The sequence below is a fragment of the Callospermophilus lateralis genome, chromosome 11 (genome assembly GCF_048772815.1).
Source record: "Callospermophilus lateralis isolate mCalLat2 chromosome 11, mCalLat2.hap1, whole genome shotgun sequence".
Classification (NCBI taxonomy): domain Eukaryota; kingdom Metazoa; phylum Chordata; class Mammalia; order Rodentia; family Sciuridae; genus Callospermophilus; species Callospermophilus lateralis.
The window spans coordinates 58,253,416-58,271,303 of NC_135315.1; the positions used below are offsets into that span (position 1 = coordinate 58,253,416).

Consider the following 17,888-nt stretch of genomic DNA (forward strand, 5'->3'; position numbering starts at 1 on the left):
CAATTTTTCTAATTTTTAACTCATACACAAGCCAAGTGTTTACTCTTAATCATGGAATCAACTTATTTCTGAAAATAAACTACAGAAATAGTATGTAAACACACATACCTTTAACTAAGAACATTCTATTTTCTATGGATCAAAATGCAAATATCTCTGTAACATATGTTAATTAACACATTAATTTGGGATATATGGATACTTTACTATATGCATACATATGTACACCATAAAATAAATTCTGACAATGTTCTTAATGATATCATACTTCCCAGCCTCAACTACTAGAAAAAATAAAAAAAAAAAACTTTGTTTAAAAAAAGAAAACAGTTCTCATAGTAACTTTGTAAGTGAAAACAAAACAAACAAACAAACAAAAAAAAAAAACAATGCTCCTCTTTGCCACTGGACTGAGCTCTAAATAGTTCATAATCAAGATTCTCTTCGGCCATTCCCCAATATCACAGAAAACATAATTTTCTCTCTATTCAAGAAGTCTGTTCATTTCCGGTGTTCTGCAAAATAGAAAAAAATCCTTAATATTCAGTTATTTCACTTCATATATACCAGGGATTTCAAAGCACTAAACCTAGAAAATATTGTACCTTTGTAAATAGAACCTATTACTCTATTACATTGTATGTAATAGCCCATCATCCATCATGTCAAAAAGTGGATATGTTACAGAGTTATTCCTTTTTTTTTTTTTGCAGTATGGGGAAAATGAACCCAGCAAATGTGATTATCCACTCAGATGTTCATCTTATCCCACAGAACAGAGTGCCACCAGGTGCCATGTAAGACTCTAACCCTATTCATGTTATGCCAGGCTCACGGTTCAATTTCACCTATATTCAAAATCCCGCTCCACCTTCAGACACATGGAAAATCCCAAGGGGGAAAAAACTTAAAAAGCACACACATGAAAATTACTCTAAGATGGGCCACAGTGAATTCTTTTACTTGGGGCCAAACAGAAATCCTTTAGGAAGAGAACCATGACCCTAACTAGAATATTCATTTTCTTGACCTCTTATCTTAAGAGCAACTGTAGAGCAGAATAAAGAAAAATGAATTTCTTGTGTAGAGGGCTGGGTTCAAGCCCTAGCTCTGTACTACCTATTAGCTTTATATTCTGAAGTAAAACAATCTCAGGCTTTAGTTATCCAAAGCATAATCTCTGAACTAGAAACTTGTTAGAAATGCTAATTATAAGACCATCCACCTCCCTCCAGATCTACTGAATAAGAAACCTTAAGAGTGGAGGCCAGGAATCTTTGCACTCTAGGTGATTCTGATGCCTGCTGGAATTTGAGAACCACTGCCCTATATTCAATACTTACCCAGCCTGCTGCACTAACAAATATAAGCTGTGACTCATACAAAGACCCAGTCAATTTGCCCCAAGAGATTTAATCAGTAACTGTTTACCAATATGACAAATCACACTGAAAATCTGAATTTATATCCTTATATTGGGGACTGCAATACAATCTTTATGTTATAGGGGAGAGTATCATTCTCATATTTCAGTGACAATATGCCTTTTAAAAACCTCATTTGAGAAGGATTTCATAAAAATAAAATTAAAAAACCATTTCATTAGTCACTGGTCATCCAGAAAACACTTACTTGTTTTAAAAACTGCTTTCCGAGATACGAGGTAGCCATGCTGGTTAAATTCTTCCGGCTGCCCACTTTGCACCTGATGTAACCATACAGGTTGGCACCCTGTAGTACCACACCCATGATAACCACAGCCTGGTATCAGAGAAAAATAACACAATGGTTACTGACCTAAAATTGACTTTTCTCTTAAGTCATAAATGAGACAAGGCAGATTTATGGTGAGAAGGGAAAGGAAAAAGGAAGCAGGGGTTGTGCCAAGGAGCACGATCTAATATCAAACTACCAGAAGAGGCCTGATATATGTTCTGTACACGGCACTGGGTTATTCACTCATATTCACTCTGTTGCCACTACTTAATTCTGTTGAACAGAACTGCTACATAGGCAAGCTCTATGTCACACCTGGTGAACACAGTGGAGGGGGACCTTCTCTCTAGGTCCTAAAAAAGAATAAGGAAAAGTAAGTAAAACTAAAAAAGACTAAAATGTTAATTGTTCCTTTAAGAATCACAAAAGAACAGTCAAGAAGTAGTCAAGTTCAATAACCTAAAAGTAAGCAAAGATGGAATCTCTATACTAATATATGTGATTGGATCCTGGGCAAGTTGACTAGGTGCCCTAAGGCAGCAACGAACAGGGGTTTGTTTTTGCCTTCAGAGCAAAGAGAGATGAGCAGGAAGAAGTATATTTCTGCAAAGCTGCTTATTCCTTGTGATCACATCAGGAATCCTATAGTGACTCAGACCACTAAAAATTGAGACTAAGAAATTCACACCCTCTCAAAATTAATTAGCACAATGTGAGGAAGCTTCAAAGTTAGGTATTCTAGAAGTTTCTCTGTAAAGAGCCAGATAATAAAATTTTAGTCTCTGTTGCCACTACTCAATTCTACTATTTTGGCCCCCAAAAGCCACAGTAAATGTAAACACAAGGCTGTGTTCCAATAAAAATTCACAAATTGTTGGGTTGGATTTGATCTACAAGCCATAGTCGGCCAACTCCCTTCTACAATAAACAACTCATCAACCCTTTTACTATTAAAAGTATCATTCAGGAGATGTTTACATCTATGAAAGGCAAAGAGGCTAAATGAAATCTCATTTTCCAATTCAGACTTTTTTTTTTTTCCTTTTTTCCTTTCTTATTTGAGGTGGGGTCTCATTTAGTTGTTCATTGTCCAGGCTAGCCTCAAACTTGCAATCTTACTTCCTTAGCCTCCCTCCAAGTAGCTGGGATTAAAGGCATAACTCACTGTACCTGGCTTCAGGCTTTTTCTCTTTAACCCTTAATAAATAGTATAGCTGATTTTAAGCAAGTGAGAGAATTTGCTTTTTGGCAGTCCTGGGGATCAAACCCAGGGCCTTGCATGTGCTGGGCAAGTACTTTACTCCCCATTCTAAGAAGATTTAAATCTTTAAGGAACTGGTTCAAGTGTTCCTAGTAAAAAAGGTAGAGCTGGTACCTTCTGTTATAACATACATCTTTTTTTTTTTTTTTTATTTACATGAATCTACTTTAACTTCCCATGTTCCTCAATTGGAACACTCCCAGGTACATACATACCAACATACAAGGGGCACCTGAATTCAGACTAAACATGCTTCTGCTGAGGCACCAATTTTTATTCAATGGCAACAAATTTTTAAAAGTTAAAACATGCAGACTTCTGGTTTAAGACAGTGTAAAAAAGTCAGACATGAACATTTCCCCATAAGATACGGACAGTAAGGGTTAAAAAATAAAAACAAAAAAGTCAATACCTGTACCAGTAAACACAAAAAAGGACTGGTGATCAGAAAAAGAGGAAGTATGACATGGCTTTGCAGAAATTTTAAGGGAAATTACACTAATAATTACCATCCCCAACAAAGAGAGAAACAAAAAGAACTGAGGACATAGCTGCCCTAAGAAATAATGCAAAAATAGCTTTGAATACAAAAACTCCCGCCAAGCAAGGAGGAAATACCAACAGCTGATATTTCCCTGAAAGAAGCAGAAGAGAAAATAGAGGAGGACCAGCAATCACTGACCATCTTAAGAACACCCAGAAAGAGGGAAAAGACTGATGGAGAGTCTGGGTGAAGCCTCCTCCTGTCCTATGCTATGGTCTTACCATAGGACCAAACCATGTTTCACATAATAATTTCCTATTGTTTTAGAGAAGTAGAAGCACTGCTAGAGCAAGTCTGGGCTGATTCTCCTGGATGGTGCTAAATCTACAGAATCTCACAAATGATCTAAATAAAGCGGGAGTGCAGAACCAGAGTAGGGTCCACAACAGCTCCACTCCAAAAAAGGCGGCAAGACCCAAGCAAGGCAGCTAAAGCCTGTGTGGGCAATCCTCCTCAGACCTGCACCTTCAGGCCATCAAATAGCATTCAAACTCTAGCTCAAAGCAGCAGCAACTGTTATAGAGAACATGGGAAGGGAGTTGAGGGAAATTCAATCGCACTAAAGTGGCAGAAAAGGAAGATCTGAACAGAGCTGCCACTATGAGTATCAGCAAAAAGAAAATGAGAAAAGGGAAAGGCATCTCTGTAAAACTTCAGGGGAAAAAAAAAAATTAAAAAAAAAGTAACACACTCTGCAAAAGACCAGTGAAGAATCTATTCTGAAAAAAGTATAGGTCATCAGGGCTCGAATTGTGGCTCTGTGGTAGAGCACTCACCTAGCACGTGCGAGGTTCTGGATTCAATTTCAGCACCACGTAAAAATAATAAAATAAAGGTATTGTGTCCAATTACAATTAAAAAATAAATATTTTTTAAAAAAGAAGTATAGGTCATCAAAATAAACGCATTCCTGGGAATACTTCATCCTATAGAAGATCCTACACATAAGAATTCTTAGCATGAAACTAAGACAGTAGGAGATGAAAGGAGTAGGCAGAGCTAGGAAATACAAATACTCCTTTGCAGACCCCTAATCTAATGTAGCTGCTGCTATGTCTGAAGCACTCCGCTCAATTCCTGATATCACTGTCTAACATCTCCTATTATGTATTTTTTTTTTTTTTTTGGTCTGTAAACCCTTTACTGAAATATAAGCTCTATCAGAGCAACTGTCTTGCTTACATGGCCCAAACAGTATTCAATGCCCAAAAACAACTCTGATATATGGTGAACTCTTAAAAATATCTGCTGCAAGAATAAACAGAAAAGAAAAAGATGAATGATTAAAACAATTAGAGGACAGCAGATGAGAATAGATATAAAATGATACAAGACAGAAACAACTGGTATCTTGAAATTAGACAAGTGAAAAAAACTGAATATAAATAGATTTAAAAATTTAACCAAAGTCAATTTTCCCGATTCAAAGCAAAACTGGAGTCCGAAAATAAGAAGGAAACATAAGTTACAGAAAACTTAATATAGAGTGAGAAAGACATATCCTGGTTATGATATTTAAAAACTTCAAAAAAAAAAAAAAAATTCTTCAGAGCCAGGCGCAGTGGCACATTCCTATAATCCCAGGAGAATCGTGAGTTCAAAGCCAGCCTCAGCAACATCAAGGCACTAAGCAACTGCAAGGCTCTCTCTAAATAAAAAACAAAATAGGGTTGGGGATGTGACTCAGTGGTCAAGTGCCCCTGAGTTCAATCCCTGGTACCATCCCCGCAAAAAAAAAATTCTTCAGAGAGAAAAATGATTCACTCCTCACACAGAGAGTAGGTAATCCTAGTATTACAGTGTGATGGATCTAGAATGTCCCCAAAAGGCTGTTAAAAGCTTGGTCCCCAATGAAACAGGTTAGGAAATGATCCGGGAAAGTGATCAGATCATGAAGGCTCTAACATCACCAGTGGATTGATCCACTGACAGATTCATAGCTGACTGAATTATTGGGAGGTGGTAGAAAGAGTAGGAGCTGGGACCTAACTGAAGGGAGTGGGTCCTTGGAGATATGCCCATGGGGACTATATTTGGTCTGTCAGTCCATCTTATGTGTATATGTGTGTGTGTGTGTGTGTGTGTGTGTGTGTGTGTATCTCTCCCCCTCTCTCCCCTCCCTCCCCCCCCCTCCATGGACTAAACCTCTGAAACTGAAAACCAAAATAAATGTTTCTTCATTTGAGTTGTTCTCATATTTTGTTACAGCAACAGAAAGCTGATTAACATATTAGCATCAGATTTCTCTAAAACATAAAAGAAAATATGGAAAAATTTAATGAAGTCATCTTCAAGAACAGTCCAATAAACTCACATTCTTAGACATGAAAAAAAAAAAAAATCAAAGAAAAAGCAAATCTACATATTCTTTTCAAATACTGCTAACCAAGCAGTAAAAAAGAAGCTGAAATAAAAGAACTAGAAGTGGATACTGAATTGATGTATTTAAAAAAAAAAAATAGATCAAAGACTGAACAACCAATAAGAAATATTACTTCAAAGGGCAATTGTTCTAAACCTTGACAACACAAAAATATCACTGGAACAAACAATAAAGGAAGAAACACAAGAAAGAATAATAAGAGTGTTTATTTTTGGTCCCTTTCTAAACAGTTTATTGGTCAATAAACAGATGTGAGTATACTACCTCATGTTATAAAACTAACCACTTGAAAGAACTAAAGTACAATTTAATGGACAAAATTCAGAAATGAAATCATGAATGTTAACTTTTTTATCTTCCATATCAGGAAATTCAAAAACATTCAAAATTCACAAATACTGAGTAAATTTCCTAATTCATAAAAGAGAGTTATATTAAGTAGTAAAGATGAATAACAGAAAATCAATAATAAAGCTTCCAAAGCCTAAGAAGGAAAGTTATGAATGTCATAAAGAAAAAAAAGAACTTACTAAAAATTGTAGGAAAAACATAATTCAAGCCAAAATTTATCTGACATCAATAAATGTTAAGTGGAAACAAACTCAATGGTTATAAGATCAAGACTCATAATTTGAGTCAAGTGTCAGACTGTATCTTCCAAAGATGGCAGCAAGAGTATTTCCTGTTCTACAACTCTAGAACTTTCTTAGTCTCCCAATAAGAGGTAGAGCCTAATTTATATTCCCTTGAATGTGAATGGTGACAGAGATGATGCTGTGATATCTCAAACTACGCTGAAAAGAGCAATTCAGCTTGCAAGCTGAACCACCAAATGAAATCCTGACCCTCCGTCCAAGTAGCCCAACTGCCATAAGGCCACCATTCTGTGAAGAAGTCCAAACTAAGCTACACAGAGGGACATGTGGGGAGGCACAAACCCTCATGAAGAGGAGATGTCTTATGTCCTCAAGCTTCTCCCACTACTATGTGACTGCAACTGAGACCCCAAGCCTTAATCTCCAGAAGAACCCTTCCTAAGGTCCTCACCCAAGAACTATGAGATAAAAAAGATATGTTGTTCTACATCACAAAGCTTTTGGGTGAGGGCTGGGGATGTGGCTCAAGCAAGTAGCACGCTCACCTGGCATGCGTGCGGCCCGGGTTAGATCCTTAGCACCACATACAAACAAAGATGTTGTGCCCACTGAAAACTAAAATAAATAAATAAATAAATTTAAAAATTCTCTCTCTCTCTGTAAGCTTTTGGGTGATCCACTATGCAGCAACAAGTAATCAGAACAGGATGCCAATCAACATTTTTCAGGGGGGGGGAAAAAAAACTTACTATTCTAGGCACTAATATCCTAGAAAATTGGTGGAATTGGGGGTCACAGGATCTACTGTCCAATGCCTAAGAGAGTAGATTAAGAAAAAAAGCAGTTAGGAAATAGAACCTGGGAAATACAAGATAAAGCTGCCTATTCAAGATAGGTCTCTAATAACAGCATAGTGGATTATTCCAAAGTTTTACACAGACACTTACCAACCATTTTACTCTGAAGGAGAAGAGAGCACTAAAGGCAAATATCACCCACAGTATTGGACAGGCAATTAGTCCTAACCAAAAGATTCTTGATTCAGCTTCTGAAACAGTTTTATTCTCCTGAGGAGATGCCTATAAAAAAATTAAATTCACTCATCACTGATCTAAGATTTATCAGTACAAAATCTTAACTTAAAAAAAAAAAAAAAGAAACCCCCAACACAAAGATTAATACAAACAGCTCAAGTCCCAAGTTAAACCAAAAAACCAGTTAATGGCTCTACCAAAATTGTAATTTTAGGAAATGATTTTAGTATGCTTTGTTCTAGTTCCAGAATTTTGCATATTCGGGCAAAATGGACAGTTTATCATGACTCAAAATAGTAAACAATTGTCTCTGGTAGATTTCTACTCGATTCTTCTTACACTCGTGCTGTTCATTCATGAGGAAGATTTGAATGATATATTTTTAGACAAAAATCAAGGAAATCAAGTTTATAGTCATCCTTGAGATTTAAAAAGTCAAGTCAGGTCCACAGAAAAAAAAAGGGAAACAAGGAATTCTGAATAATGACCAAAATGTCTCAGCAAGTGAGGAAATTAGAGGGCAACACGTTTTTTCCAAGGTAGATTTTATAATATTAAGGAATATGGCCTCACTGAGCACAGTGCCACTCTCTGGTAAGTCTCACTTGTCAAGGCTCTTCCAAGCAGAAGGCAAGCAATTTAACAGGTACCATTTCCAAGAATTTTGTCCTCTGCCTCCCAAACTGATTTTCACAAGGGAACAGAATGTTCACTAGAGTAACAGACTAATCCAAAATAGACAAGGGTCCCCCAGGGGTCCTGAGGGCACAGACTTAAAAAAGAGACACATCAACTGAGATTTTTCTATCCACCTACAATCCTTTTTTTCTGTTCACAAGTGTCTTTGCCCATGGGAGCAGTTACCTGCTATACATAGAGGGATGAAGATACCCAGTAAGGTGATCAATCTGGGGGTCATCAGAAAGAAATCCTTGATAGGCAGTTTGGCATGCTGAATAAACTCTGACTTAGTGTCCTCTTGGAGGATTCTGTCCTGTACACACCTTATTTTCAGTCTGAACTAGACAGAAAAATGTGTACATTTTGGAAGGACATCTGGTTTAGTACTGACATGGCAAGTGATGTGGGGCAGTACTTTTAATCTTGAATACTTAATCCTTAAATATTCAAATCTACACAGAATGTATTAGATGACACTATTAACAACAAAACAACAAAAGGCAGCTTACCTTCCTGGACTCAAACACCCAATGACTCTTTCCATCCTCATCAATATGATTCCACCACCGAAGGCCTACCATCAGTCTACCTGTGACATTCTAGGGAAGATGAATATAAACACACACATTTTTAAATCATTATTTAAAAGCACTATAAAATCATACCTTAATGCAACATTTCACAACCAAATCTCCATTAACCTCCAAACATGCTCCATACATTCATTATTACCTCCATAACAGCCTGTTCACAAAGCTATATGATAGCTGTGTATCAGATCCGGTTAAAAATAAATAAATAAAATGGCAATGGCATAATCAACAGGAGCAGAATTACAGGGTAAGCAGAAGTCTATCCATAAATAATACCTTCCTCATTTCCCTCAAGACATTTGTCCTTTCTCCAATTTCTTAATGTTTTCCCCTGCTCTTTGGCTAATGTGACCTACCTTTTCCCATCATAAATATGTATATTTTAAACTGGACATTCCTAAAAATGATTAAAAGCACTGGCTTTCATTCGGTCCCTCAAATACACTAAGTTCTTTTCTTGCTTATTAATGAAACAAATTACTTTGACAGTTTTCCTAATGTTTTGTTTATTCAACAAATATTTCCTAAGTACCTAGAAAGTGCTGTAACAAAACAGCGACAAACAGGTACCTCCCCTGTCCCCATGAAGCTTCAAGGGAAGAGAGCCAACTGTGATCAGAACTGTGAGAGAAGTTTAGAATACTTTGAGTATAACAGGCAATTGGATTGAATCTGGGTATCAGACAATGATTTCCCAAGGAATCAACATTTGTAATGAATAAGCAGTAATGTATCATGGAGGGGATGTTTAATTGGTGGTGTTCACCAATAAGATTCAGGATTTCTATGAACTAGGGTGGAAAAAAACATATATTTCTTCATTTTCATCAACCTCTAGCTTAAGTTTAGCATACCTTTAACTTATAAAGTGTAGACCAAAAAAACACAAATGCAGGTAGAATTAACAAAACCCGTATCTTTATTATAATAAACACCAGATATTTTTCATTTTGTACTATACTTGTTGTAGACATCAACATATTGTTTATGCTCATCACTCACTACCTTCAAAATGGTAAGACCTGCCACTAGGTCTTACTATTAATGTGATCATAAAGTACACACTTCTAAATCAGAAATTTCTGCAGATGCACAAGTCCCTTACATAAAATAGCACAGTATTTGTATATAACCTATTCACATATTCCCATATACTCTAAATTAGCTCATATAAGGTAAATGCTACATAAATAGCTGTTATGTTGTACTGTTTATGGAATAATGACAAGAAAAAAGTCTTGTGTTCAGCACAGATGCAATTATTTTTTTCTGAATATCTTTGATACAGAGTTAGTTGAATATATGCACATCCCATGGATACAGATAACTGACTATATTTTCAATTAAGTGATTTTCATAATCTTATGTATTTTTCTTTTGTATATTTAAAAACATTATTCATAGCTTCATGACACCATGAAGAGTCCATAGCACAGAAAAAAAAGATTAGAAATTCCTGTATTAAAGTAATGTGGGAACAAAACAAGCACCCAGAGAGAGTAGTAGGTATAGCATCCCTAAGGAAGAAAAGTAGAATGTATGTATTAAAACTTATGAGGGCTGGGGATAGCTCAGTGGGTAGAGTGTTGCCTTGTATGCACAAAGCCCCGAGTTCAATCCCCAGCACACACAAAATAAATAAATAAAAAATAAAACTTGATGACTAACTGGATAGATATGCAGTCGGAAGCTACTCCATATACTTCCATGTTCCATTTTCTAATTCTTTTGCTTTCTCTTATCTTTATTAGTTTATTTTTCTGAATTTCTCTCAAGTTTGTTTTTGAAACTTCTGGACCTAAAAGTCGATTATTTTCATTCTTCTCCAATAATACAAGCCTTTAATCTACTGACTTTCCTCTAAATTCAGTTTTAGATATATTTTAAGAGTTTGATATAGATGATCATCATAAGATATAAATAACCTATAATTCAAGTTTCATTTTTAAACCAAGATATTTAGCAAGTTAACTTTTTTAAAGAAACTCCAATTTAGTAACCTTTTTTTCCCCTTAGCTTTATTTTACTAGACCAGAAAATATAGATGCTTTCACAATTTATCTAGAATTTCTTCATAGGGATATTAACCAACTTTTGCAAATGTTCTACCGGCACTAATGAGAAGTTATTATCTCTGGATATACAAAGTTCCAAAAACTACAATTAAACTGGCTTTGTTAATTACCATCCAGATCCTTTGGGCCTTATTTTTTGTCACTTCATTCTGTCAAAAACTCGTTTCTTAATACTCCCATCACAACGTTTCCTTCATTTTCACCTAGTATTTTAATGTTAGTTTGATATAATTTTATTCTATGAATGATCTTTAGATTCATGATTTTGTTCCATTTAGTGCTTTTTAAAAAAAAATTTTAATTGTTCTTTGTGGTTATACATGACAGTATAGTATATTTTGACCTATTTATACAAACATGGGATATATCTTACACTAATTAGGATCCCAGTCTTGTGGTTGTACATGATGTAGAGATTCACTGTGGTGAATTTATATATGTACACAGGAAAGTTAAATCAGATTCATCCCACTATTTTTCCTCTTCCTGTCCCCCTTCCCTTTCCTTCATTCCCCTTTGTCTAATGTACGGAATTTATATTCTTCCCCGCCCCCTTTGCTATGTGTTACATTCCACATATCGGAGAGAACAAATATCCCATGAAGGACCAAAGGTTGCCTCTGGTTGAAAAAATAACTGCCCAGGAGCACCCATAGGAACCTCTGCAAAAAGTGGGTACTTCTTAAGTATTTGTATAGCAACTATACAAAGTTTTATGGAGAAATTATACATAGCACACCTGCAAATTACCCTGAAGCAAAACCAGTGGTATGGATTAGAAACAATATGTAAGGTCTATGGTTGCTAGTAACCATCTGTTTACCTAACTTCATAGTTAATAAAGGCTGTCATATAGCACAGACAACTCAGTAGTGTAATAACCTACATGTGATCAGAAGGTCTGAAGTAATAAAAAGATAACATCAATCCAAAATGCCTAATCTCATACTGTTTGATGCTTATACAATATTCAAACTCATATTAAATATAACTTTAATAAAAACAAACTTACCTTCACTGCCCAAAAGTCACATGACAACAACAAGATAATTGTCACCATACAGGCAATAAAGCTGCTGCTGAGCAATTCACAGAGAAGATAGACTATAATGGCACTGACTCGGAAGAACAAATGGAAAAATGATGCCACTGGATGTCTGGAAACCAAAACATAAGAAAGGCAATTACAATTTACTATAAGTACTTTCAGATTTAGATGACAAATGGTTCAGCCATGGCATAGCCATGAAGAGTTCTGTCAAAATAAGAGATAACTTAAAGCAGCAGCAAACCACCTACCTCTCTTAAGACCCATTATTTGACGAGGCCCTCTGTCGCAAAAAAAAAATGTACTATGTAATCATAACTATTATGTCTATGAACATAAATTTTTATAGAACACAAAAAAGCAACTTTACCTAGCTTGGATTACCAAATCATGCCAAAACAATTCCTCCAAAATCACTTCAGGAATTAAGTCACTTTCAGATACGGTGTTTTCATTTTTTACCAGCTTTAATTGGGATATGATTCATATATAACAACCTACATAAAAGTGTACAATTTAATGGATTTTAGTATATTCACAGAGATGTGTACTCATCACTACCATCAGGGGAAAAAAAAAAAAACCCTCTGGCAATTAGATGGCTAACCATCTCAGTCCTAAACAACCAAAAAACTATTCTTTGTCTCTACAGATTTGCATATTCTAGACACATCATATAAATAAACCCATACAACATTTGGTCATTTGTGACTAGTATCTTTCACTTAGCATAATGTTTTCAAGACTGGGTAGAACTGCCGGGTACAGTAGCACACACCTATAATCTCATCGACTCAGGAGGTTGAGGCAGGAGAATCACAAGTTCAAAGCCAGCCCCAGCAATGGTGAGGCTCTAAGCAATTCTGCAAGAGGCTGTCTCTAAATAAAATACAAAATAGGGCTGGGGATGTGGTTCAGTGGTTGAGCAGCCCTGATTTCAATCCCCAGTACCCCCCAACAAAAAAAAAAGAATATAAATACACGTTACTTATATAATTCTCAAATTTGCACAAATATCAAAGTGTAACTTACTTATAGAAATTATATTTTAAAATGGTGCATTCTTGGAAAAACAGCTAGCACAGAATTTAAAACTGATAAATGTTCACTGGGGAATGAGATTGATCAAATATATTATAAATATATATTCACATAATAGATTCTAATATGTATAATTACAATGCACCAATTGAAAGAACACCAGTATTCAAAAAATTGAACTTGCTAATTTGAAAGTTCAGTATTAACATTCCATATGCCAATTATTCCCAAGAAAATCTGAAGTTACCTTTGTCTGACACTAAATCAAACTAGCAACATAGAATTAATAAACACATTGCAACCACTGCCTTGATTCTCATCAGCTGGCACCAACATGGACACCACAGCACTGGGCACCAATACAACCCATCTAACTTATCCCCTTACCGAATTTTGGATTTTCTTGGTCTATTAGTTGTCTCTTCTTCTGCATCAAACAATGAAACATCTTCAGTGTCATCATTGCTGTCCTAGGAGGAACATATCCATGAAGCAAAATGAAATTCAGTATTCACATTCCTACTATATACAAGGCTGTATATAGTAAAATGGAAGATAAAATTACATGGACATAGCATCAGAAATTCACAACTTAGGAGACACCTGCAGACCCTCTACTACCCTACCACTCCAAACACGTGACAAATACCCCTGCATTCAGGAATCAACTGTCTCCATCTCAGCAGCTGGGAGAAATTATACATAGCACACATGCAAATTACCCTGAAGCAAAACCAGTGGAATGGATTAGAAACAATGGAGTGCAGATGATGTGCCTACAAACTTAACATTTATTCTTAGAACTCTCACAAGTGTCACAGAAACCTAAAGCTACTGGGAATAAACTCAATTTTTTTGGCTCCTTCACAAAACCATCTGACACAACCTTATTTCCATGACTCCTTACAATGCTATTATCTGATAATAGCTGGCTAAACCCACTATTTGTGCTTATAATCCCTTTTCATGCTTCCTCAGAAGCTTTCCATCATTTTATTTATACTTTCTTGTGTCTTTATACATTTTTACCGAGTCTTTTTAAGAATATAAACTTCTTCAAGTGCCACTTACACGCAAAAAAAGATTTTAAAAACCCTGATCCCCTGTCTTCTACTTTCCCTACTGCACTCCTTTCTTCACAGATGTAGGATTCTCAAGAGTGGTTCATAGTCTAACCTATTTCTACTCCTGTTAAGCCTCAACCACAACCCTGCTCACTGTGCCTTCCTAGTGCCACTCACCAGGCTCTCTGCCTTTATTTCTAGTCTCATTCCCACTACTCCATTCTAGTCTCTTCTCCACATAACCCACAGAGCAATCATCCACCATGGAAATCATACCATGTCACTACCCTGCTAAAACTTTTCAATTGTGCCCCTCCACATACACGATAAAATAACTTCTTCACATAAAGCACACATCACATGATCTCCTACTAATCTTCTAACACACACACTCCCACTAGACCCTGCAGCAATACATTTACTATATGGTCTCTCCCACCTTTCTTTCATATTTTCATTTTTTTCTACTCAAAAGCGCTTCCCTTCCCCTTCTCCATCTTGAAGTTAATTGTTCTGCATTCTCAAGTTATATTTACTATAGTAAAAAAACATGTGTGTAACAGGTTTGGGGGTAAATTAAAAAGTCTGATTTTGAGCACATTAAGATACTAGTATAAGAACTATATAAAAAAAATTTGAGAGGGGTAACCTTTAGTGTTATGAGCAATGGACTGACACATTCAGACTCCTAAGAAAATTCCTGCTGCTGTATGAAGAATCTGGAGGGTAAAGAGGGTAGGGGAAGAAATAAAACTAGAAAACTGGTTGGAAGCCTACTCGAAAAATGAAGCCAAGAAGTAAGGGGCTGTTCCAGGGTAAATGCAGTGGAGATGGTGAAAAGTGGGCAGATTCCAAATACTTAAGAACTGACAGGATTACCTGATGGGTTAAATATGGAGTTAATATAGGTAAGATGTCAAGGAAGATGCCAAAGTTTTTGTCTGATCAGTTAAAAGGAGATGCCAAATATAGACTCTGGACACTCCAATATTTTGAGTAAAAAATGTGAGAATAAATAGTGGGAACTAAGGAGTACTAAAAAGAGTGGTAGGTAACTCAAGAGAAGGTAGTGATATTGAAGTGTTTCCAGGAGAATTCAATTTTGTCAGATGTTCTTAACAAGTAAAATGAAAACCAATGTGACTACAATATTTTGAACAGTTGACCTCAATAAGATCAGTTTCGGAACAGAAGGGGTCGAAAAGCTGACTAGAACTGACAAAATGGAGTGCCAGTTGTGGGCATATGTTTTTATTTTTGAAGACAGGAGAAATTAAAGCATGTTTACATGCAAATGTGAGCAAGATTATCAAATTAGGGGTAAGGGGAGGGGACTGGCAATGCAAGATAAAAGAACTGCTGCAACAATGCTTTGCAATGGGCAGGAGGGGATGGTCAAAAAATAAAGCACAAACAGTTCAATTATAAAATACAAGAGCAATTATGGGTAAAAATGCAAATAGGTAGGCAGGTAGTATGAAAACTCTCTTCTAATGACTTCCATTTCTCAATGAAACAAGAAGTAAGATTCCAGCTGAGAGAAGACAAGGGAGGAAATGTTGAAGGACTGAGAAAAGTTTTAGTGCACAAGTTGCCAAAGAAGGAGGTTGCTGGCACAGAAATGCAGGGTTGTCTGGCAGCATGAAAGACTAATTTGAGGTTAACGATCACAAACTGAGTCTTTTTAAGAATATAAAGTAAGTAAGCCTCATTATACCTGAGTGCCATTTACAGAGCTGAATTTAAATCACCACTGGATTTTCTCAAGTCACCCCGTTAGTAGTATTTTCTGACCATAAATCCTAGTTATCCTACCCTCAGATACATGCTATTTCATCCGACTTTGCTATTATAATCTGAAAGTAACTTAGGTTATTTTACTTATCACATCTCCCCTCCCTACCTGCTTTATGCCACATTTTCTTGAACCCACCCACCCCGAACCTGACAATGCAGGAAAAGAAACCTATCTACACTTTTCACATCCCTATCCCTGGAACCCAGAACAGTGCCTAAGCTACAATTCCTCGGTAAATTGTGAAACAAAAGAAAGAAAAAAAAAAAAACACTAATATAATCTAAATGGAAGTACCCTATAAAAAGTAATTTTTTAAGGGGGGACATTATTAAATTACACTTATTAATCTCCAGTCGAAAACCTCTGGACCACAATTACATTTTAAGGGGACAAACGCGATAATCAATATTAATGAGGTAACAGCTACCTGAACGCAAGGCTCTGCCAGCGTCTCCTATTCCTACAGGATTGCAGGGCACCCCTACAGGGCACGTCACAAGGGAGCTGAAGAGGTGCCCGGAGGCCGCTTCCCTTTCACCTCCTCGCATACACGACGGGCCGAGGAAAAAGACCACCCGCACCCCACCCACCATACTGAGCATTTCTGCAGCCCAGTATGGAAGCCGCCCAGCGCTGGGCGTTGGTTGAGGACGGGCTTCTCCTCTCCACACCCCCAAGCTTCCCGAGCTCGGCGACTCCTGGGTCACTTCTTTTAGGAGGGCCTCCGAGCACCCAGAACACCTCCGCGACAATTACCCTCGGTCCTCCATTCCCTCCCACCCACCCTGCTCTTCCTCAAGACGGACAGCCGGAGGGGACACAAACACAACCGCCCTTGTGCGCCCGGCTCACTCCACAAACCCTCCAGGAGGGACCCTCCCACCCGCCAAGCTTCGGCCACCCGCTCTCTGCGCCCACAGCCCCTCACCTGAGACAACATGGCGACCGTGCGCCAACCCCACTTCCGGGAACCACGTCAGCGCACCACCTGCCAAGTCCGGTCTGCAACTTACGTGGCCTCTTCCCTACAATCCGGGAGCGGCCCATGTACAGCCCTAGCCCGGCTTGGCTTCCCGGATACACTTCCGCTTCTAGAAGTCTCGCGGGAGGAGCAACACCGGGAGGGGAGGTGCAAGGGGCTATTCCAGGGCGCGGCTCGGCGATCCGGGGCAGGGCGAGAAGTGCTGGTGGGTTCTGGTCCGAGTAGAAGCAAAAACCTGCTGGGAAAGAAGCCCGTTACCACAGTTGGCGCTAAGGAAAAGTTGCGTGGTTTCTTAAAGGGAAACGTGTTTCGCGGCGATGAAGTGCGAACTGTGAAGTCATTCTCGCCAAGGCCGATGCCCTGAGTGCAAGAGGGCCGGGTTTTATTCCATGACATTTAACTTCGTTGGAATATTTGACAGTGACCTGTATTTCTGAATAGTACTATTTTTGCGCTTTGAATTTTAGAAGCAATTGGAAAAGTAAAGGTGACCTTGGGAAGGGATAAAAAGTTAATCAAATCAATAGAAATAACCTGATGACGGTTGAGGACGACGTGCGACCTGGCGTTTGGGCGCCTGGATTTCAGCCTCCTGCCCTTATTACCAATGAAATAATCAACCTCTCTCTACTTTTTTCCTCGATCTTCAAGTGGAAGTGACGATGGCATCCTTACAGGGTATTTAGTGAATAGGAGAGGGTTACTGTTTTAAGTCCAGCCATTGATGGAATGATCTTGCCTGGACCTAAAGTTCAGGGGCCTTAAAAAAGTCAACTTTGAAACTAGAATGATGGCATTCTTTTGTCGAGCATAAGTCAGAGTGCTGTTAGAAAGTTCATGTATTCTCAGATGAACTTGAGGGGCTTCTTTTCATTAAAACCACAAATGTTTACACAGTTATTTGTAGTGCTATTTCAAACCTAATATCTGAATGTGAAGTCACTCACCCCCATCCTCACGCACACACATTTCCCATGGAGAGAAAGCTTGGCAAAGCAATTGCATGCTTGCACATAAAGGTGGATAGATGACCTGTGTGTATCTAGCCCTCCTTGGACATGTTTTTGGTGCT

General features: G+C 37.6%; 1 protein-coding gene across 1 annotated transcript; it reads right to left on the reverse strand.

Moving 5' to 3' along the window:
- Window positions 1-396: 396 nt before the first annotated feature.
- Tvp23c (trans-golgi network vesicle protein 23 homolog C) lies at window positions 397-16,854 on the reverse strand. Its single transcript, XM_076869298.1, has 7 exons — window positions 16,763-16,854; window positions 13,360-13,442; window positions 11,896-12,040; window positions 8,725-8,814; window positions 7,448-7,579; window positions 1,633-1,761; window positions 397-515 (listed from the first exon to the last, which is right to left on the reverse strand). The coding sequence occupies exons 1-7, from the start codon at window positions 16,772-16,774 to the stop codon at window positions 489-491; spliced, it is 618 nt and encodes a 205-aa protein (XP_076725413.1). The 5' UTR covers window positions 16,775-16,854; the 3' UTR covers window positions 397-488.
- Window positions 16,855-17,888: the final 1,034 nt, after the last annotated feature.

What these genes read in the sequence shown, in the direction of transcription:
- Tvp23c (XM_076869298.1), bottom strand. An exon ending in CCAAGAAAATCCAAAATTCG is followed by an intron (nt 12,041 to 13,359) that starts GTAAGGGGATAA and finishes TTTGGTTTCCAG; the next exon opens with ACATCCAGTGGCATCATTTT. An exon ending in GGGTGTTTGAGTCCAGGAAG is followed by an intron (nt 7,580 to 8,724) that starts GTAAGCTGCCTT and finishes ATTTTTTTATAG; the next exon opens with GCATCTCCTCAGGAGAATAA.